At 40.7% G+C, this 23,523-nt stretch overlaps 1 protein-coding gene across 5 annotated transcripts in view; it reads right to left on the minus strand.

Annotated features, from left to right (window-relative positions):
• Positions 1 to 200: 200 nt before the first annotated feature.
• Positions 201 to 23,523, minus strand: part of ASNS (asparagine synthetase (glutamine-hydrolyzing)) — a 152,979-nt gene continuing 129,656 nt past the window's right edge. For 2 of the 5 annotated variants that reach the window (XM_068972681.1, XM_068972680.1), the window contains 11 exons: positions 16,584 to 16,855; positions 10,762 to 10,999; positions 7,300 to 7,485; positions 6,937 to 7,038; positions 5,917 to 6,044; positions 4,612 to 4,738; positions 3,224 to 3,330; positions 2,638 to 2,738; positions 1,243 to 1,324; positions 1,001 to 1,156; positions 201 to 488 (listed from right to left, as the gene is read on the minus strand). In XM_068972681.1, the coding sequence (XP_068828782.1) occupies positions 279 to 488; positions 1,001 to 1,156; positions 1,243 to 1,324; positions 2,638 to 2,738; positions 3,224 to 3,330; positions 4,612 to 4,738; positions 5,917 to 6,044; positions 6,937 to 7,038; positions 7,300 to 7,485; positions 10,762 to 10,999; positions 16,584 to 16,832 (1,686 nt within the window). In that variant the 5' untranslated portion in view covers positions 16,833 to 16,855 and the 3' untranslated portion in view covers positions 201 to 278. Of the gene's footprint in view, positions 489 to 1,000; positions 1,157 to 1,242; positions 1,325 to 2,637; positions 2,739 to 3,223; positions 3,331 to 4,611; positions 4,739 to 5,916; positions 6,045 to 6,936; positions 7,039 to 7,299; positions 7,486 to 10,761; positions 11,000 to 16,583; positions 16,856 to 21,424; positions 21,464 to 21,489; positions 21,524 to 22,542; positions 22,618 to 23,523 lie in introns of those variants that run through there. The other 3 variants (XM_068972682.1, XM_068972683.1, XM_068972685.1) reach the window with 3 other exon arrangements.

A 23,523-nucleotide genomic window follows, 5' to 3' on the forward strand; every position in this document is an offset into this window, starting at 1 on the left:
CTGCTGGCATGAGACCCAGAAGTCCTCTACAGGAGAGGCTGTGTGAGGTCTCCCAGCCATCAGATGGTTTCCCTTCTCCGATCTCACTCTCTACCTTCCTGTGATACAGTAAAAGCTGTTCACCTTCTAGCTACCTCTGGTCACGGGGCTGTATGAATATAAATAATTATAGCAAAGTCTCGGATTTAAGACTTTTATTTTGCACTTCCTGCCCTCAAGACCCCTACCCTTCACAAGGAGGAGAAATGATTACTTGGACTCCAGGGCTCAGTGAGTGCCTAAGCTTTGGCAGCGGCCTTGTAGTGGGTCAGAGTGCGGGCAGAAGGGTCCGTGGCGCTGGTCCACCTGGGCATCCAGTAATGGGGCAGCCAGTCGGCACGGCCCGGGTAGTGGTTTTCAAAGATCTGACGGTAGTAATAGCCTTCTTTTGTTTTGGGGGTGTTGATGGGAAATTTCTGGGCTGCACTTGCCATCGCTGCATCATCAACCTGCAAGAGTAACAGGACAGAAGTGAAATGGCCTTATAAATGGCACAGAAATATATGTACTTAATCTGGTTTCACAAAAACAAAAATCAAACAAAAAAAAAGAAAAGACATCTCTGAATACTGAGAGACTCTTTTAATCCCTTAGAAAGTGCTAAAATACCCTACTGTACATAGCTGCAATGACCTTTCAGGAACATTCACACGCATAGTTCTCCAAAGTGGTGGCTCTAAGCATTTGATTCTTTTGTGCGTAAGTCTGGCACCCAACAGGTGCCCCAAAATGTGTAAGATAAAAGTCAGAGGGGACCACTGAGTCTCCTCTCTGTATTCTAGATGCTACTTATAATCCTTCAAACTACTTAATTTTTACAGAATCCTTGAAATTTAAAAGAAGTATTATTTATAGGGAATCCCTCCTACAGTCACAAAACATTTACATTAAATACAAAATGAACAGTGATTACAACTTTGCATCCAATTGTCTTATTCCATAAAATATACTTTTATGATACCTGATGTTCAATATAGTCCTGTAAAATCCTAAACCAGGAATTTTTAACTGAGGTTATTCCATCACTGAAGGCTTCTTTTGGTCGCCAGAGAATCTCTTTAGGTATCAGATTGGAGTCCTCAAATGTCTCTCTCAGGAGATGCTTTTCTATCCCATTCTGACATGAAAACGAAAGGAGTATCAGTAAAAGTTCTAAATATGACCAGTATCAATGGACAGTTCTTACTAAGTTGATTTACCCACCTTGGGAACTCTCATATCTGGTGGCAGAGACAAGTAGTAGGAAGAAAAGCGATGATCCAAGAAAGGGACTCTCAATTCAAGGCTTAAAAAGGAAAAGGAAATCTAAATCAAAATGGATCTTTAGCGCCCGCCAGTTTCGATTCTGATTTAGTCTCCTAGGAATTCACCCAGCCTCTAAATGATGTTAAGATCATAAAGTCATTTTTACAGTCCTACATAACTGCCCTACACTAAATGCATGCGTACAAAAACCTTCACTCCAAATATGTATTATGTCGTCTAGGGAGTGAACAAACTACTGGAGAATAATTACTTTTACTTTCCCTTCTGTAATCTATGAGATATCTCAAAAAGCAGAAAAAGAATTACGAGTGATCTGAACATTAAGAATGGACTTTGCCTAGACTTTTCTGAGTCATAGTTTTTTCTAGGGGAGACTACCTATTATCCTATTAAAAACTGTGATGCCAATCTGTGGCTATTATCTACCTGTCCTAACCAGGGTTCAAAAAACAGATGATGTGACCTCTGATGAAGAACACCATGGACCACTGATTTATACTGAATATGTTATTAATCAATTAGTAATAAAAACATCTGAATTCAGTTCATTCTCCAAGCTCCTATTATTTTCTAACCTAAGTGTGATTTGGTAGAAGCAACCAAAAGAGACTGTTTATCACATACAGTTGTTATTATTGTTTAGTCACTAAGTTGTGCCTGGCTCTTTTGCGACCTCATGGACTGTACCCAACCAAGCTCCTCTGTTCATGGGATTTCCCAGGCAAGAATGCTGGAGTAGTGGGTTGCCATTTCCTTCTCCAGGGGATCTTTCTGACCCAGGGATTGAACCTGCCACTCCAGCATTGGGCAGGGGGATTCTTCCCATCAGGGAAGCCCCATCACATACAGTTAAGAGTCTTTAAATGACCAGCTTTAAAAAATGGTAACTTTCAATAATCAGAAATGATACCCAAGAAACTTATTTTATAAGCTAATCAAATCTCTTGCATCTTCACTTCCCTCTCCCCTACATGATCCCCACAGCATCAAACAGACATGGCAAGCAAGCACTAAAGGCTTACTAAACTACATGAAGCTATATAAGCTTTATTTCTCTTAAAAAGACCCCGAAGAGCTGCAACTGCCTTTCCTCTCAGCTGCCCAGAAGTGGGCAGAATGCTATGTTTTCAAGACAGAAACTCCGCCTGAAACTACCTATCCACGTACTCTCAGCCTGGCAACACCGCTCTGATTCAGTTTACTCCTTCTGCACCACGAGACAAGCTTCACCTTTTCTATAAAAGGCATACTTCACAGCATACACTAAATGAAAAGAAAGCCTTTTGTTTTTTGAGGTTATTTTTATAATCACTTCCTAAAATATCAAGATACCCATGGGCCGCAGTAGTTCGATCTGCTCGGAGAACATCAAACAAGTAGAGTTCCCTTAGGAGCCGCTCACTCTCCTCCTCAGCTTTCTCCGGGGAAGGAGCCTGTTTACAAACAGAGCTGAAGTTAAAAACACACCCTTCAAGCTTTGCTTTCGGTACATGAAATTTCTTATTTCGTATTCTTGCACACAACTCCAACTCTAAAGGTGAGTAAGACAAAAAGACACCAAAGCTTAGGGAAGAAAGAAAATGCTTTATGAAGTGTGCCTTCCCTCGCTCCAAGACTGCTAGAACCAATAGATAAAATGACAGGTTCACGCTGTCCAAAGCCCGTAAGACAACAGGGGACTAAGAAATACCAGGAATGGGGTTCTTATGCTAACTAGTTTTTAAAAGATGGGTATTATCTGACACAATTAAGACTTCTTTCTCACCCAAACAAATACAGACAGTATTAGATTCTCTCAAATGCCTCACAAAATACTCCAAGTGTTACTGCTATATCAAAAAGAGACAAGAGAAAGTGGTCAAATAATTCATACTTTTCTTCCCCTAGGACCAATATCCTTCCATCTGAGAACGCGTACCTTGTGAAAATATATATAACCCTGCGTAAGTTCATCTGAACCTTCTCCAGAGAAGATCACCACGCTATCTGTGTTCTTCCGAATGTACTTAGAAATTAAGTACATACCTTAAACAAGAGACAGAAATTATTGTTAATGTCCACATAACCCTCTACCAAAAATGCCGAAAACGGCGGCAAGCTTTGCTATTAGTTTAGACTCTGTTATTGTGAAGTAGTTTGCAAAATAATGACCTTTTATCTACAGTGCAACCCACTTATATGTACTTAATCTAAAAGTTGTACTGCTGTGATAACATAGCCCTTTCATAATTTTATATATAGGTTTTAAAATATTCCCGCTTTCAGACCAAGAATGTCTATCTGAAAATTTTGCTAAACAATGTTAAAAAACGCTAAAAAAATTCTGCTGAACAATGACTCAAATGTCTTAAATTTGATAACTCTCACACTAGTATCACTACATGAAAATAATAAATTGGGGTTTTGGTAGCCTAATTTTAATTTGGGGCGTCTTCCCTCATACTTACTCCCCATTCAGCATATTTCAAATACAGCAAAGCATGTTAAAAGATGCTGGTTGGTCCTGCTCCACAGCCCTGTAAACTAGTATTTGTTCTTGGGTTTTTTCATTATCACCTCCCTAGTGATACTTTTTAGATCTTTTCCCCTAATCTCCTTCACCAATGAAATATTAGTACCAGAAATACTGTATATCTAAGTACTTTGGAAAGCCAGAAACCACTGTGATACCTAAGATTTTTGCCCTTCAAGAAATCATTTTTGCTCCTTTGGGAGAGAAAGCACCCCAGTGATGTTACTGCAAAGTTTAAAGCATGAGAATCCAGACTCTAAACTTTGCAATGGAATCCTATTGGACTCTGAGTTCCTTAAAAGAGAGGTGTGTCTAAGCCAATAGCGTTTAGCAGCTCAGCAATATTTGGCCAGTCTGATTTGGAGTATAATTATGATCTCAGTATGTACCCACAGGGCAAAGCAAGTATTTATTCCTAGACAATAATAGTTATTGATGGACTATTTACCAAAATATATTTAAAATGAGGATTCCTTACAGAAACTAGTTAGAATGTATAGTCCAACAAACTTTTATATAGAAAAACAGGGGGAAAGAGGGTACAGAAAACTACGCATCTACTCTTTGAAGGAATATAAATAGTGATACCAAAATGTGGAAGTTTAACTATATATACTTAATTCTTAAGGAATAAGAAATTCTTAAATGTTTTGTCTTCAACAACTGCTGACACAGGAATTTTACCTGAGTTTATGCATGAGTATTGTTCTTTGAACAACTGCTTGAAATAGTAGCTTTTAAACCTTACACTCTTTTCAGTGTTAAAATATCTTGGGGATCATAAAATACCTTACCTACTGAAGCACGGACTGTTGTAATATCGTAAGTTTCCAAGGAAAATATGACTTCATCCAGGACCTGAATGCCTTCCTCAGAGTTAAAGAGGACCTCATGGTGTTCGCTCCCAATATGATTTGCCACCTGATAACATAAAGAAATATGCATATGCCTGGTTTTCAAAGAAAAGGACTAATCTTTCAAGAAAAAACTGTGGTTTTTTTCGGCCATTTCATATAGTATGTGGGATCTTAGGTCCCCGACCAGGGACCAAGCTCATGACCCTTGCTTTGGAAGCTCAGTCTTAACTACTAGACCACCAGGGAAGTTCCAGAAAAGGAAAACTCTCAAAAATGAAACAGTAGTTCATAACACATCATGAATTAACAATGGTGGAAAACAAGTAAGACAAACTGAGAGGAAATGATTTCACAGGCCACCACAGTAAGGGGAAATGATTCTCCAGGCCACTGCATACAAGCCCCATTAGTCTGGCTCCCCTGTGTCCCCCAGTGTCTGCCCTCCACTGACCACAAGAGGTAGACCTCCTGTCTGCCCTTCTCTCTCCAAGACTTCACCCCAACAAGCATGGCATCCACTCCCCTCATGCTGATTTTATCTCCTTTTGGCCCTCCTGCAATGCCTCAGTTTACATCTAGAATGCTACTTCTAAACTAAATGGCTCCTCCCCTCAGTTTTCTCTGGCTCTTGCGGATTCATTCAGCATCAGTCAACTGGCTTTCACACCACTCTTGATCCTTGTCATCCACTCTATGGAAGTTCCAGAGTGGGAACAGGTGTGCCACACATTGAATGTGTACAACGTTCTCTCTGCCCACAGTCCTAAATAGTATCTTATAAAGAAACTGAAAAGCAACAAGAACAGCTAACATTCTAAGTACTTACTACACGCTAGGTTCTATCCCACACACTTTATATGAACTATGTAATTTTCACCTCAAAACTGTGCCACAGTAGATATGAGCACTCCCATTACATGAGTGTGGGACTGTGTGCTAAAGTGAAGATTTGAAACCAACAATCAGGCTCCAAAGCCTTCAGCCTTAACCACTCTACTATGCCCTTACTCTTTAAAGGACAGGGTTACCATCATTGGGTTTTATGAGGACTGTATGGCCCACAGAAGATAAAAGTACCCAAAATACAGTGTACAGCACAAGTGATTTTCAATAGGTGTTTCATTCCATTTTAATATATTTAATTCAAAACAATTACCTAAGTCAATACAGCAGCAAAGTATAGAACCATCAATTATTAACAAGTCTGTCTTAACCACTTAACAGGAAGAGGCAGTGTCTTACCTTTCTAGCAGCTAGTAAATCGGGACTGTCTTCCATGCCAATCGCAAATGTCTGGAGAGGGTACTGTACTTGGGCCTCTTTTAGCTGCTTCAACAGAGTGGCAGCAACCAAACTGGAATCCAAGCCACCTGTGAGCGAGAAAGAAAGTGTGGTGGTTATGGGCCTTACTTAAGAGAGGAGCAGAGATGATTTACATTCCTCCCAAGCACCAAGATTAGAGTTTTGCCTTTAAAATCCCCAAGTTTTATAAACTGAAAATCACCTTGAGTAAGAAAAATCTAACAGTTAACCTGTCATAATAGTAACTGTACTCAAACTGGTTAAAAGCCACTATGCCAAAGAATTGATGCTTTTGAGCTGTGGTGCTGGAGAAGACTCTTGAGAGTCCCTTGGACAGGAAGGAAATCAAACTAGTCAATCCTAAAGGAAATCAACCCTGAATATTCATTGGAAGGACTGATGCTGAAGCTCCAATACTTTGGCCACCTGACGCGAAGAGCTGACTCATTGGAACAGACCCTGATGCTGGGAAAGACTGAGGGCAAGAGGAGAAGAGGGTAACAAAGAAGGAGACAGTTGGATGGCATCATGGACTCAATGGACATGAGTTTGAGCAAACTCTGGGAGATAGTGAAGGACAGGGGAAGCCTGGTGTGCTGCAGTCCATGGGGCTGCAAAGAGTTGGACACTACTTAGTGAGTGACTGAACACCAACAAAAAACACTACACATTCTAGGGCTTACATCAAGACTGTGGAGTAGGAGGACATGAACATTCTAAAACATGTTTACTAGCTCACTCATGCCGATACAATTATAGTATAACTTTATGTTGCTGTATTATTTTGAATATTGAAAGCAACTTACAGAAAACTTTTTCATCCTGTAATGGAGGAAAGGTTGAATCAATAGTAAGTATTTTAAGTAATAAGTATTTTATAGTCTAAGCCTCCAGGATAGTTATAAATCATTTAAATTACATATGCATAAAATGTAATTAGATTTTTTAAGCTGACTTCACCTGATAAAAGGCAGCCAATCCTTCTGTCCGTCATCAAACGTTTCTTAACGGCATTGTCGAAAAGAATCCGGAGGTTGCTCTTCACAGTTTCTATCTCAAAACCTATTAACACATAAAGGAAATGAAACAGCTGCAGAAAGGTCTGGGCTGAATTATTTATTGAAACAGGTATGCAATCATCCACCTCTATCACGATGGCATTTGCTCAACAGTGAAGCAGGCCAAATTTCAGTGTGTCATCACCTTCAAGTTAAAAAGGAAACAGATTTGCAAAGTGATGTCATTTCAATGATGTGAGAGTAGTTTTCCTGTACTCTCAGGGCGAGAGGTGGGGAACAGGTGGATGGGCATCTGCTCTCTCACCTGGGAAGAGTTTCTCCACGTTGTCATACAGGGCATGCAGAGGCTCGTCTCTACAGTGATGGTATTTCACCATTTCCACCGATGCTACTTTGCCATTTGGCTTTAAGTCCAAAACTTCATAATGTCCTGGCGAAAAAGGCTCCACTTTTAAAAAAGGAGTCATGGAGTGCTTCAAGTTAACAAGTCCTACAAAATCAAAAAGATAAATTTATTCAAATGAGGATAATACTTCATAGTAACTTTCATGTCTAAATTCCTCTTTATTTTCTCTTTTTAATACAAATACAATGTTCACTGCATAAGCAAAATAGGAAAAATATAATTACCTCAAACCCTACTAGAAAGGTAATAGTGTACAGAGATATACAGAAAAATTACACTGATTTCTAATAATTTAAGGCAATAAGAAAACCTCCAATGTTTAATTTCTTTTCCCTAGCTGGAATTTCTGATTTTAAAAAATCTATTTTCTTTACTAAGCAAACAAAAGATACATTTATTAAACAAAAAGATGGACTTGAAATTTAATTTTATGATACCCTGGCAGTTATTTGTCATCCCTGAGTTATTTTTAAAAAAACAGCTATGGTTCTCCGTCCTTTAATAAGCAAAATGATCCACTGTTAAGGTGCTTTAAACTCAGATATCCCTTATGTAGTTATTACATACTGTGTGTGAGTTAAATGTTATAATTAAAAGTTTTACTGTAAATAGTAACAGCCTGTCTACATAGAATACTTATGATGTACAATTTGAGTTTGTTAACCCAGGAATCTACTGTGTAGTATGGAATTCAAACAGCAAATGAGATCCAGATCTTACCACCCACCAGGAAACCTCAAGTGAGGCACACAGCCCCTGCGGAAGTTGAGGGGCAATTACAATTTAAAGCACCAGGACCAAATGAGTTTCAGATAATCTATTCTGGAAGCACTGAGAAAGGAAAACTGCTGTAGTACCCCAGATGAGACCTGTTGTTTAGAAAAGGGCAGTTAAAGATGTAAAAAAAAAACTACAAGTCAAGAAATTTCAGAGGGTAAACGGGATGTGAGACTATATTCCGTATCAAGGTTATCAGAGACAACATGGAAGTAAGGACTCTGTTTTTCCCTTGTGTTCTTTGCTGGGCTTCCCTAACAGCACTTTGGGTGAATAATGTATGTACTTGCTCTTTCTCGTATGATCACATCAAGTGAGAAAGGATTTAAACAATGAAGCAAAAAAGCAGACAAGGGGGTAGGTCACAGTTTAGCATGTCATTGCTGTCTAGCTAGGACATAAACAGTGACTGTCTTTCTCAACTTTATTGTCAAAAAATGATAAATATGATGTACAAGTATTTTCTTCCATTCTGTGGGTTGAGTTTTCACTATCCTGATGGTGTCCTTTCAAATACAAGAATGTTTAATTTTGATGAAATCCAATTTATCTATTTTTCCCTTGTTGTTTGTGCCTTTGGTGTCATATCAAAGAAATCTTTGCAAAATTGAAGGTCATGAAGATTTACCCCTATGCTTTCTCCTGAGTTTTATAGTTTCAGTGCTTACTAAAGTTTTAGTTTTACTATAAAGTTTAGTCGGAGAAGGCAATGGCCCCCCACTCCAGTACTCCTGCCTGGATAATCCCATGGACGCAGGAGCATGGTAGGCTGCAGTCCATGGGCTTGCTGAGGGTCAGACACGACTGAGTGACTTCACTTTCACTTTTCACTTTCATGCATTGGAGAAGGAAATGGCAACCCACTCCAGTGTTCTTGCCTGGAGAATCCCAGGGACGGGGGAGCCTGGTGGGCTGCCGTCTATGGGGTTGCATAGAGTCGGACACGACTGAAGTGACTTAGCAGCAGCAGTAAAGTTTTAGTGCTTACTTTAGTGATCAAATTTTAGAATTTGATCCACTTTGATTTTTATAAATGGTGTGAGGTAATGGTTTAACTGGTTTTCTTCTTTTGCATATGTCAACTTGTCCCAACATCATTTGTTGAAAAGACTATTCTTTGTCCATTGAATGGTCCTGATACCCTAACTGACAATCAGTTGACTGCAGATGTATGGGTGCACTTCTGGACTCTCAGCTCTATGATCTATATGTCTATCTTTCTGCTAGTACCATACTGTCCTGATTACCCTTGCTTTGTAGTACATTTTGAAGTCAGGAAGGTAGAGTCCTCCTACTTTATTCTTTATCGAGATTGCTTCGGTTATTCTGAATCCTTTGCAATTCCCTAAGGATTTCAGAGTCAGCTTGTCAATTTCTACAAAGTAATCACCTGGGATACTGACAAAGATCATGTTGAATGTGTAGATCCATTAGGGGAGTCTGTGCCAACTTAACAATGGTAAGTTTTCAATCCATGATCATGGGATGCTTTCCAATTTCTTTAGATCTTCTTTCAACAATGTTTTACAGTTTTCAGCATGCAGTTTTGTACTTCTGTTACATTTATTCCAAATATTTTATTCTTTTTAATGCTATTTATAAACATAGAGTAAATCATGTGATCACTCCTAGGTATATACCCAAGAAAAATGAAACCACACAAAAACTTGTACCCAAATATGTAGAGAAACACTATTCATAAAAGCCAATTGTCCATCAACTGACAAAAGGATAAACAGTGGATGAACAGAATGTGGTATATTCAGGTAATAGAACATCTTCAGGTCATAAAAAGTAAATAAAAAGAAGTAAATACTGATAACATGTTACAACATAGACAAACCTTGGAAACATTATAGGACCACACAGGATATGACTCCATTGGTATGTAATGGCCAGAATAGGGAAATCCACATAGAATGACTGGCGGTTGGCTGGGACTGGAGGTGGGGAAGGACGAAGAAGACGGGGACAGGGAGTTTAACGCTTAATGACTATAAAGGAATGGGGAGTGACCGCTTAAGAGTACAAGGCTTAGTTTTGAGATGATAAAAAAACAAAATTCTAAATTGACTAGTGTTGGTTGCAGATATCTATGAACATACTAAAAACCACTGAACTGTACCCTTCAAATGGATGAATTGTATGGCATGTAAATTATACCCCAATAAAGCTGTTTAAAAAGTGCTGAATAAAATGACTTTGTGGAACTGGCATGGTACCACAGTGCAGTAACTGCAGGGCTGGCCAACCTTCCTGTCACCATGTGACACAGGGAAACTTGGAAACACACATGGGACCAAACCAGATGCAGAACCTATTAGCACAGCAAAAATTATATGACTTTACTACAGATCTATCCTGTAAGGATTACAGAATTTTAAGTGCTAAAAAGGAGACTCCAGCTCCGTGGTTAAAAAAAAAAAAAGGAGGCCTAGAAACTCCAAGACTAACATAGTCACTTGTAAAAAATTGGGTTGCCCCATTTGTATATATGGATTGGATTAGATTTGTAAATATGGTCTAGAAGAAAACACAGAATCGGGACAATAATGAAAAACCACAGAAAAACTCTATCATTACCTTTAGCTTCTGAACACACAGCCAAAAACCCATCTTCTGTCATGGCTTTAAACAAAGGTCTCACTCCATAGGTATCTCTGCCCAAGAACACTTTCTTATTGGCAGTATCCAGTAAAATAAACGCAAATACTCCATCCAGCATACAAACTGTTTGTTCAATTCCTCCTTTGTCATAAAGATGAAGGATTATTTCACCATCCACTTTGGTCTGGTATTCAAATTCAAAATGGTGTTGCAGCTTAAGGAAACAATAGCAAAATGAAAATGTTACAGAATCCTGTGCTTTCACTAATTTTTTTTTTTTTTGCAAAGTTGCTTCAGCATTTTTGTGCTCTATAATTTTGTGTACCTTAGTGATGTGATTTAAAAGAATCATGCCATTATCAAAATATAGCTTGTTTGAACTCAGAATCAAATTGTAACATAAAGCTAAGCCCATGAGAACTTTAGGTGCATTCTGATAACTAGAAGACAAAGATAATGTACCTCTGTATTATATGGAGGGATGGAAATGGATATTAGATAGATACCATATATGTAATACATGTGTAGTTGTTGTTGCTTAGTCTCTAAGTCACGTCCAACTCTTCTGTGACGCCCTGGACTGTAGCCCGCCAGGCTCATCTGTCCATGGGATTTCTAAGGCAAGAATACTGGAGTGGGTTGCCATGCCCTTCTCCAGGGGATCTTCCTATCCCAGGGATAAAAACCTACATCTCCTGCATTGGCAGAAGGATTCTTTATTGCTGAGCCACTGGGGAAACCCAATACATGTGTATTTACATAAGTAGGTAAGTTAAGTAAATAGACTGTCCAGGTGTCATGACACTAAAAATGTGTCCTCTGAAACACTTCCTATGAAAACAGAAAGCAATGGACGATTCCATCACAATGATGGAGACAAATAGTCCAAAACAAAGTTGCTGGCCCTGGGGAGGTCTACAGCATCCCATTCTTCCACATTAGGCATTAAAGCTACTTCTCAGGGACGGACGAAATGATGATGTTGAAGCTTTATTCATCCACCTCCTCCTGGGGAACAACAAAGATACCATCACACCCACCACACGTAGAGAGGGTTTCATTAAATCAGGCCCAAACTCCTGTGGCTCTCCGTTACCACTGGTAAATCATGAGGGTGCGAAGTTCTCAGTGTGTCCCTCTCTCTTTGTACTTACTCATATTTTTGGCTGATAATAGAGAAGAGGTTCACATAAACAAAATCAAATGGAAATGCTGGGTAGATTTGAACACTTAGAACATGTTTTTAAAATTTAAGAAGTCTCTATGCTTGTATGACCTGAAAAGCATGCTTCACAACAACACTCACTCTTTAATTTCTTAACCTTTTGCCTAAAAGCTTAGAACTGTCCAAAGATGGGCTCTGGCCACTTTCAGTGACCACAAAGTCACCTCTTGGTCACCTCTCCCCGCTCTGAGAGACTCTGTGTGGTAATCTCTGTCACGAGGAGGTAGGGTCTTCTGCTGACCCTTTTGGGCTTATTAAGTACCTGCAGGATAAATAAGCCTACAACACTTGATGACTTTTAGCCAGCAACAGCTTCCAACCTACCCTCCACGACCACCCCATCACCATGGCTCTTTGGCCTAAAGCTCACAGGTAGTTTTTTGGTTCATGATTCACATGTACACTGCCCACTCTCTTGAAGCCCCCAATTCCCTGCCACCATCCAGCTATCACACTGTCGTTTGACATACTGGCTGCAGCTTTCTGAAGTGCTCCCCTCCGCGAGAGGGCCTTCTCTCTGCCCAGCCTGCACTCATATTCTTCTCTCTGATGGGTCTCCATCCACTCCCAACACACTGCTGGCGATATTTTGCAGTAAATTTTATTTTTATCAAAAAAGAGGGACTTTTAAGCTTACGCTGAAGAATTTTTTACATAAGCCTAAAATGTCGGTTCTACTCTTTAGATAGATTTTAGCTGTTTGCATTGGATAACCTGAATGATGGGTAGAGGCAATGGAACTTCTCTGCTTCTGAAAATACAATGTACTTGGCTAATTTAGAAGAAAAAAATGTTTTCAAAATATTTAACTTTTTAACGTGTTCACAAAATACACAAAAGCAGCTATGTTGTTCAAGGAAAGCTAGGCATTTCCTATCTCATTTAAGGGGAAAGTCAGGCCACTACTGCTATGATACAACTTAGCATTCTCACATATATGGTACTAACTTGGCTTAGAAAGGAAGTTTTTTTTGTTGGTTTTCGTTTGTTTCTTTTGTTTTGTGGCCACACCTCTCGCATGTGGGATCTTAGTTCCTGGACCAGGGACCAAACCCACAGTCCGTGCAGTGGAAGCACAGAGTCTTAAACACTGGACCACCAGGGACTTCCCAGTAAGGAAGTTTTAACTGCTTCCTCCCTCTATTCCCACTAGTTTCAAGTCCATTTTTACCTTTCCTGTTCCATTTCACTTCCAAGCTCCATGAAAATGATGTCTGGTGTATAGTAGGCCTTAATTAAGTATAAGAAAAGAAAGTGAAAGTGAGAGTGAAGTCACTCAGTCGAGTCCGACTCTTTGCGATCCCATGAACTGTAAGCTACCACGCTCCTCCGTCCATGGGATTTTCCAGGCAAGAGTACTGGAGTGGGTTGCCATTGCCTTCTCCAGAGGATCTTCCCAACCCAGGTCTCCCACATTGTAGGCAGACGCTTTACCATCTGAGCCACCAGGGAAGTCCAAATACAAGAAAGGAACTTGTTAAATAACTATCTGTGTGTGTGTCTGTATGTGTAGTGGGCAATAGCCCCTGTTATGCTCAGCTTGTTCAGTTGTGTCTGACTCTGTGCAACCCCATGGACTGCAGCCTGCCAGGATCCTCTGCCCATTAGTGGAATTTCCCAGGCAAGAATACTGGAGTTGGATGCCATTTCCTACTCCAGGAGATCTTCCCAACCCAAGAATCAAACCCACATCTCTTGCATCTCCTGCTTTGGCAGGTGGACTCTTTACCACTAGTGCCACCTGGGAAGCCTTGAATAATTGTAATGATTCTTCAAATGAGAAGCATTTTCCTTGAAGTATTCCTATAAGTGAACTAAGTGGACAACAAACAATGGCTAAAGCTGTTGTTTAGAGATAAACATGACCAGAGGATGACTAAAATATAAATCCCTACTCACGAATGAAAGTCCATCCTCTAGGAAATCAATCCTGAATATTCACTGGAAGGACTGACGCTGAAGCTGAAACTCCAATACTTTGGGCACCTGATGCAAAGAACTGACTCATTTAAAAAGACCCTGATGCTGGAAAAGATTGAAGGTGAGAAGAGAAGGGAACGACAGAGGATGAGATGGTTGGATGGCATCACCGACTCAATGGACATGAGTTTGAGTAAACTCTAGGAATTGGTGATGGACAGGGAGGCCTGGCATGCTGCAGTTCACAGGGTCGCAAAGAGTCAGCCACGACTAAGTGACTGAACTGACTGACTCATGAATGGCAGGAACATATCACGAAGGCTCAAAAAGTATCAAGAAACATCACAACCAAATGTATAAACCCTGAATGAAATCTGAGTCAAACCAAAACATGGCTATAAATATCAATATATTCTTGGAACACCCGGTGAAATTTACTATGAACTAAACATTAGAGGGTATTATGGATTCTCAGGAGTTATATAATAGTATTGGTGTAAAGTAGAAGAATGTCCTTCTTAGAAGATGAATGCTTAAATATTTTAAAGTGCCACAGTATTTGTTGCTGTTGATGTTTAGTCGCTCAGTCATGTCTGAGTCTTTTGTGACCCTAGTCCACCAGGTTCCTCTGTCCGTGGGGTATCCCAGGGAAGAATACTGGAGTGGGTTTGCCATTCCCTTCTCCAGGGGATCTTCCTGACCCAGGGATTGAGCCCACATCACCTGCATTAGCAGGCAGATTCTACACCACCTAGGTATACTCTAAAGTGATTAAGCCCAGAATTGAATGTCTGTATAGTACAGACAGAGAGATGAAACCGAAAAGGCAAAGCATTAGCAGTTATTCAATCCAGGTGCTCTATATTCTGTTATTTTCTATAAATGTGAAATTTTCAAAATTCACAGTTGGGGAGGCAAGCAACAAAAAATAACTTGCCAATTTTAGATCCAAAATTTTCTTATGAAACACTAGCCCCAGATAATTCCATACTGCAGTGCTCTTAGCAAATGTGGCTTCCTCGGGTCAGAATTTTCACACCCTCACCATTCTCATTCCAAGAGTACGCTTTCACCAGATTAAGTGCTTCCTTCTTGCACTCCACTGCATCTGGCTACCTGTCTGTCCCTTGGCTCTGATTAAGACAACTACGCAACAGCACTTTAAGGGCAATCTGAAATGAAATGTTTTCTGTTTTATGCTCTACAGTAAACAAGCCTTTTCCACATGCAAATTTCCAAGCCCAGGTGAAACAAAGCCAGCTATTTGGGAGCCATCATCTACTTCCTCTCTAAGAAGTGCAGAGGAGCTGGGAGGGTGGGTGAGTGGGCCATTGGCCACTTCTGCCATCTCTAAACGTAAACCAGGAATTAGTATGTGAACAATGAAGAAAGCAGGATTGGCCCCGGATAGCTAGATGCATACCGGAAGAAATGATTTCAGCAAGCCTGGACACTCGCATCTTCCCATACATAGAAGATCCCTAAATCTCCTCATGCGAGAGATTTTGTTTTCTCTTAACAGTCATCTTTTATTATTCAGATTACCTGCCCCTTGTTGCAAACTTTTATATAGCCTGGCTCCTCCCCCACCTCCTCAGGATTGGCTCTCTAGGGGTCACCAGAGATACTGTCCTAAGGTTCCCACAGGATAAGCCTAGCTCTCAACTTTTAGGTTGCGCGTATTTTTTTAGTCGACAGCAGGATCACCCACAAGATATTACATTCTATCCCTGCCTTAAAATCTCCAAATCTCATTGCTCTTAGAATTACATTCTACTGTCTGTCTTCTTGTTCTGCTTGTTCTGGTCCTGCCCGACCTCTCCAAGCCCATCTGGGCCACCTGCCCCTTGTTCACTTATGAACACCCCAGGGCTCTGCACATGCTGTTCGCTCTGCACGAAATGCTCTTCCCAGCCCTGCTAGTTCACCCTTGTCCATTAGGTCTGAGTTCAAATGACAGTTCCTCAAGAGGCCTTCTCTGACAAACCTGTACTGAAACTGATCTCCCATACCCATCGACTCCAAATTCATTTTTTCATAAAGCTTAGTATATGTATGGGGCTTTTCTGGTGGCTCAGCTGGTAAAGAACCCGCCAACCAATGCAGGAGATGTGAGATTCGGGTTTAACCCCTGGGTCAGGACAATCCCCTGGAGAAGGAAATGGCAACCTGCTCCAGTATTCCTGCCTGGAAAATTCCATGGACAGAGGAACCTGGCGGGCTACAGTCCATGGGGTCACAAAGAGTCGGACATGACTGAGCACACAAGAACACAAGTATATGCAAAATGATTTTTTTTTGTCTGCTCCTTAATAGAATAAACTCCAGTAGTATGCAGACCTACATCTCATATTTATTACTGTAGCCCTGGTGCCTAACACAGGTTATAATTAATATTCAAATTAATAATAGGAAAAAAAGGTTCTTAAGAGCTAAAAACCTGAAATGGAATCATCATTTATTTTTTGGTGACCAAGTCATTCTACCTCTTCGTGCATCTGTGCCCTGTGTATCTATATATAATTGGAGCAAGTGAGAATGAACATGGGAAGTGGTTGAAACGTAAAAAACATTAAACAAAATAAAATTATTATAATCAACTATCTCTGACACTTAATCACATCCAGATAGCTTCTGGTTTTATTCTGTTTACCTTCTTGTGGTTGTAGATTTCACCGTTGTAACAGAGCCACAAGTAAGGATAGTTCTTCACTCGAATTGGCTGCATTCCAAACAGCTGGTCAACCACCGCCAACCGGTGAAATCCAAAGCAGCAATTGGTGTACCCATTAACATTTTCAAAACGGAATGCATCCGGACCCCTGTGTGCAATCTTCATAGCACTCAGACACTGAACAGAAAGGCAGTCATCGCTGCCAAAGAGCGCCCAAATGCCGCACATGGTGCGATGAAGCTCCGGGTTCTCTATGGAGATAAAAGCAGACCAATTAAATAGTCAACATCCAACCCAAATCTGCATTCAATCTCGATTCCCAAAACTTGCATAAGCCACTTCAAAGCATGAAATATGTTATCTTATCCACAACAATTTACCAGCAGGTTGGCAGGCACAGAGGGTAAGAGAATGATTTAATCTACTTACAAGTATTCAGAAAAGATGAATGACCTTTACATCCAGCCGGATATTAATATACAGCAGTTAAGCCCCTAGTCAAAGCCTGCTTCCCTCTGACATTATGACTTGGTCAGCTAGAGCTAGCAGTGTTCAGGCCACATTCTGTTTTCTCTCCTAGGTTTACACCCAAGACACAGATACACATGCAGACTGGCTCCAGCCCACCCAGAGATCCTAGTCTTCTCTCTTCATCCCAGAATCCCAAAAGCTCTGAAAAATCCAAGAGATGCTCCAGCATACTACGATTCCCTCTTAGGTCTTAAGAATAAACGCATCTCTCTTTCTTTCATTTTTTATTCAGTATTTTTGGCTGTGCCATGGGCATGCAGGATCTTGGTTCCCCCACTGCAGATTGCAGCCATGAAATTAAGAGACGCTTGTTCCTTCGAAGAATAGCTGACAAACCTAGAAAGCATATTAAAAAGCAGAAACATCAGTTTGCTAACAAAGGTCCATATAATCAAAGCTATGGTTTTTCGACTAGTCATGTACAGAAGTGAGAGTTGGACCATAAAAAAGGCTGAATGCTGAAGAATTGATACTTTTGAATTGTGGTGCTGGAGAAGACTCCTGAGAGTTCCTTGGACTGCAAGGAGATCCAACCAGTCCATCCTAAAGGAGATCAGTCCTGGGTGTTCATTGGAAGGACTGATGCTGAAGCTGAAGCTCTAATACTTTGCCCATCTGATGCAAAGAGCCAACTCCCTGGAAAAGACCCTGATGCTGGGAAAGTTTGAGGGCAGAAAAAGAGAGCAACAGAGGATGAGATGGTTGGATGGCATCATTAACTCAATGGACATGAGTTTGAGCAAACTCCAGGTGACAGTGAAGGACCAGGAAGCCTGGTGTGCCGCAGTCCATGAGGTCACCAAGAGTTGGACAGGACTGAACAACTGAACAACAACTAAAACCAGAGATCAAATCCACACCCTGTGCACTCAGTCTGGGAGTCTTAACTGCCAGGGACTGCCAGGCAAGTCCCCTAAATACATCCCTTTACCTGTTCAGTTCAGGTCAATTGCTCAGTCGTGTCTGACTCTTTGTGACCCCATGGACTGCAGTACACCAGGCTTCCCTGTCCATTACCAACTCCCAGAGCTTACTCAAACTCATGTGCATCAAGTCAGTGGTGCCATCCAACCATCTCATCCTCTGTCATCCCCTTCTCCTCCCACCTTCAATCTTTCCCAGCATCAGGGTCTTTTCAAATGAGTCAGTTCTTCACATCAGGTGGCCAAAGTACTGGAGTTTCAGCTTCAGCATCAGTCCTACCAATGAATATTCAGGATTGATTTCCTTTAGGATGGACTGGTTGGATCTCCTTGCAGTCCAAGGGACTTAAGAGTCTTCTCCAACACCACAATTCAAAAGCATCAGTTCTTCAGGACTCAGCTTTCTTTATAGTCCAACTCTCACATCCATACATGACTACTGGAAAAACCATAGCTTTGACTAGACGGACTTTTATTGGCCGAGTAATGTGTCTGCTTTTTAATATGCTGTCTAGGTTGGTCTTAACAGACATTTAATGGGTAGAAAAGATGATCGTATATACTGCCTAAGTGTAATATTAACATACCTAGATATTGTAAACATTTCACTACTTCTAGCTTGCCGCCAAGTGATTTATTCAAATATTATCAAAGAAATTATAAAAAGAGAAGAGAAAGCACTATTATCTGATATCCTAGCTTAATGAGAAAAAAAATTTTTTTAAGTTGACAGAGATACAAAATGTTCACCATCAAAATGTTCTAAAGGACCAAACTGTTCTTAAACACTTCTGCCTCAAAGCCACTGTGGTCAAAAAGAAAACAAAGTAGCCTGGACAAACAGAGCAGTATCTCTGGAAAACAACATGTGGCTGTCTGTGTAGGCCAAGAAGCAAGTAAGTACTTCCTATACAAATACAAATGTTAATTACTTTTCTATTCAAATTCAGTTCTCAGCTGTCAACTCCAAACAGTTAACTCTACTCAGGTAAAAATCCAGAACTCTTGGAAACTATTTTGGTATTTTTTAAATGCAAATTTGTAGCAAATGCCTAGATAAATGGCATCAAAAAGTATATAAATATTCAAGTTACATTAATCACTTGGAACAATCCTCTGAAGACATTTCATTCGTATTTAAATGAACCAAAGTAGGTGGGACAAACAGAGCAGTATCTCTGAAAAACAATTGTGGTTCATCTTCAAAAGGCCAAAAGAACCATGGCCTTGTTAGGCCTTTTCGTGAGACCAAATTAATGGAAAACTGTATTAAAACTACTTGGAAAGGAAGTATCACATGTTCTATGTGGATCCTTCCAGGCATTTGACCAAATACCCATAATCAGATACAGGAACACCTTTGAGACACTGTCAGTTTGGTTCTTGTAATAAAGCAAGTCACGTGAACTTTTTGGTTTCCCAGTGCATATAAAAGTTTTATTTACACTATAGTGTAGTCTATTTATTAAATGTGCAATAGCATGATGTCTAGCAATGTACATACTATATTTTAAAAATATTGCTAAAAAAATGCTAACCATCATCTGAATCTTCAGCAAGTAGCAAGCTTTTTCCAATAGAAACTTTAAAGATCACTTGTCACAGATTTCGGTAATAAAATCTTAAGTTACCAAAATGTGACAGACAAGAAGAGCAAATGCTGTTGGGAAATATGGTGCCTATGCAGACTTGCCATGCACCTTCAATTTGAAGACAAAAAGCAGTACCTGCAAAGCACAACTAACTAGGTCTGCTTGGATTTACTTTGAGATTTACTGGGAAAATTCAGTGTGGTTTGAGTGAGTTGCCTATTAATAAGATATCTACCTCTGACTCTATACCAATAAAAAACAGGCTCTGAAAGTGCTTTGAAAATCACATGAGGTCATTAGTGAATCATTCCCCTAAGTCTTCTTAATGCTATTTAGTGAATCCCACTAATCGTGCTATAGCGATACACTTAAGCACTCAATTGGAGGGAAAAGAGGGATGACAAATGATTGCAAAGCACACATTTCTTCAGCAGGAAAAGCAAATTAAAACTATCACCGATTATTTTTATTGCAATCAGTCTTACTTGCAAACATCCTACTTGGCAAGGCTTTTTCCCACTGCTGTTACCTGTTCCCAGGAATTTTCCATATTTCCTCATAAAAGTCTAAAGCAGTGCTGTCCAATGGAAATGTGAGCCACAATGTAATGTTGAATAAACTATTAGCCCCGTTAAAAGAGAAAAAAAATAAAATTTTAAATAGATTTTAACACAATGTACTGAAAATAGTATTACTATTACTGCAACATGTAAAATCAGCACAAAAATATTGACAAGATATTTTACATTGCTTTTCTCTATTAAACCTCAATCCGGATTAGCCAGCATTTCCCGTTTTCAAATGTGGCTAATTGTTACTAAATGAATACTTACAGTGCTATGGTGAAGTTTTAAGATCTCAGCAACTAACTCCTGCACAACTCCAAGACCTACTAAGTTACCTCTAATGAATCTTACAATAATTTGATCAATCAATGAAAAGGCTGAGTTACTGGTGCTTTTAAATTATTTGTCAAGCACCACGGACAACAGACGGTGAAGAAATAATGCAGGCCACAGGCTTGGGGCGGCGGGGGTGGGTGGTGGGTGGGGGCGGGAAGTGTTCCTTCACTCAAAATAATAACATTAATTTGAAGCCCTTCCTATAAAACAGATAACCATTGAGAAAAGCCATGCCAGATTTTTTTTGTTTTTGTTTGCCTTTTCCCTGACCGTGCCGCCTGTCATCCCAAACCGATCTCTTCTGGGCAAGATTTGCTCAGAGTCACTTGTTGAGTCTTGCAACAAGAGATGGGGGGAGGGGTAGCTAGGAGAAACCGGAGGTAAGGAGTATCCCAGGCCATGACTGACAGCTCAGCAGACTGCAGGATCAGAGCCTCGGGAACGCGACTCCCAGCTGCACTCGGACTACGTGCGCCCTCCAGCCCATTCAGGGCAGGACCCTCGAGATGCAGAAATTTCCGCAGGTTTAGACGCAATACAATACAATAATTAAAAAAAAAAAAAAAAGAAATTTACAGGCGCCAACTTAAACCGCCGCCACCGTCTCTCCGGAGCGGCAGGGCCGCGGCTCTGGGGGCCACGCGACCCCTCTCTTCCAGACCAGCAGAGGTCTTCCCGCCCCAGCTGGCTCCCAGGTGCGCAACAATCGGCCCCGCCTCCCCGGCCTGGCTGGAGCTGCAGCATCCCGGGGTGCCGGGATCCGCGTCTGCCCACCCTTCGGGCGGGCCATGCTGCCGCGCATCTTCCTACCTCTCCCGGGGCGGCCCTGCTGCACGCTGCAAAGGCGCCGCGACCCACGGCTGCCGGCCTACCTGGGCTCCAATGGGGTGGGTGGGCCGGCCCAGCTGCGGCTTGCGGGGTGGGGGCTTTCTCTCACCTCTCACTTTATACCCTCGCGGCTCCTGTAATGCTTGCGGGAAGTTTCATCACTTCTGTAAAGACCAACCAACGCGCAGGGGCGTGGCCCGCGGGGCGTGAAGGCGCTGTAGCCTGGCCAGGACAGGATGCAGAGCGACGGAGGCGGAGGAACGGCTCCCGCGTCTTAAAGCGTTAGTGCCTCTGCTGAAGGATAACCTCAGAGGTCTGGCCAGGTCCCCCACTGACACGTAGGATGGCCTTACCTGCTGTTCTGACAATTCATTAAACTTTCGTACCTGGTTTGTTCTTAGAAAAATCATCAGTAATTGATTGCAATATGCCTTCTGCAGCGTATCTTCCTCATGTCCTCAACTGCCAAATCTTTAGCACCTTATTTCTTCCTTACTATAAGAGAGCATCTGATACATAACTGTGGATATGCATGTATTTGCTAAATTAATAAATACTGAGGCAGATGGCTGGAAGGGTCTCCACCTTTTATTAAATGCGAGTTAGATTTCTTTAGGTTCTTCTACCTCAGACAGAGTTACATTTCTCCTTCCTCTGAGCATATGGCTCAGTGTATTTGTCTTGCGATGGACCGTCAGACGTCGTATGTGGTTGTATTGGCTCTCAACCAGATTGTCACCTTGTTGGCTGTGTCGACTTCTTCACCTTTTGAGTCCCAGCTCAGTGGATACGTGTACTCAATTCGATTCAATTACTCATTACTTGTCGTTGACAAGTTACGCTTTCTGGAAAAGGACTGAGTTCCATTCCAGTCTGAATTTTATGACTTATATAGTAATATGATCATTAAATACGTTCTATAACCTCTTTACATTTCCATCTTTAAAATAAGCAAGTGAGAGACTACTAGGGGTCCTTCCAAATCCTGAAATTTTTAAGTACTAAAGTGGTGAGAGTTCTGAAGAGTTATAGCACCCAAGGAGGGAAATCAATTTTTTCATCCCCACATTATCAACTATCTCATCAAAAAACCCCATAGCACTGCAATCTGGTTATTTTTACATTAGACCCAATTAGAAGAATATTATCCAAATTTACACACCTAATAGTTGTGGATCCAGGCTGTGAAGCCATGTTTGTCTGGATCCCCAGGCCTTTTTCTTTTCATCACATCTGCCTGTGGAACAGAATGACAAGAAGATCTGGGTTATACTGGAAATGCTGACAGAGGAGAAAAGGGTTAATACAGCCTCTGTCATTTTTGCTAAACAGGAATGATTTCTGTTCAGGACAAAATATATTTTCTAGATTTCATCCCCATTCCTATACTGGAGAATTACCCTAAAATTAGACTTTTTCCTATTTATTATCTGCATGGAGACTCACCATTTTAAAGGCACTGTTGAACTTCTACCAGTACTGCCCTCAAATTTATTATGCAGAACCGGGAAAGACATGCCCTCAGAAAAATACATTTAAGGCCTAATACTTCTTTGTAAGATTTAAGTCATGTTGATACATAAAACCAAAATAGGTGAGTGGCCCCTAAACCTTTTAAGTACAAAGATTCCTTCTAGAATTTTGTTTAAAAAGGTTCTCTTGATCTGCCCCCGCAAGAAGGCAGTGCACTTTTAGTGTCTCTTTGATACAGAAAACATGCTATGATAAAAACAAACAAGGCCCCATGACTTCATAACACTATGATAAATTTGTATTTTATTGGTCACATCAGCACCAAAATAAATTAAGAACTAGTAAAATTACATGTGCAGAGACATACTGAGATCAGACTACAGTCAATGCTTGTCAAGGATACAGGTTTGATATCCTCATGTAATACATTTCCAACTAGTTCAGTAATTGCCAAGGATATAAATTTCCTAAGAACAGAGCATGTAGTGGACACTAGTTGATGGCAAAGATGATAGAGGACTAAGTTCTTTATTTCCCTAAACTTTTCAGCATCAAATAGACTTTGCTATGTCCTATTCTGTATACTACAGGCTTCCCAGGTGGCTTAGTGTAAAGAATCCTCCTGCCAATGCAGGAGACTTAAGAGATTCAGGTTCAATACCTGGGTGGG

The sequence above is a fragment of the Capricornis sumatraensis genome, chromosome 5, assembly GCF_032405125.1.
Source record: "Capricornis sumatraensis isolate serow.1 chromosome 5, serow.2, whole genome shotgun sequence".
Taxonomy (NCBI): Eukaryota; Metazoa; Chordata; class Mammalia; order Artiodactyla; family Bovidae; genus Capricornis; species Capricornis sumatraensis.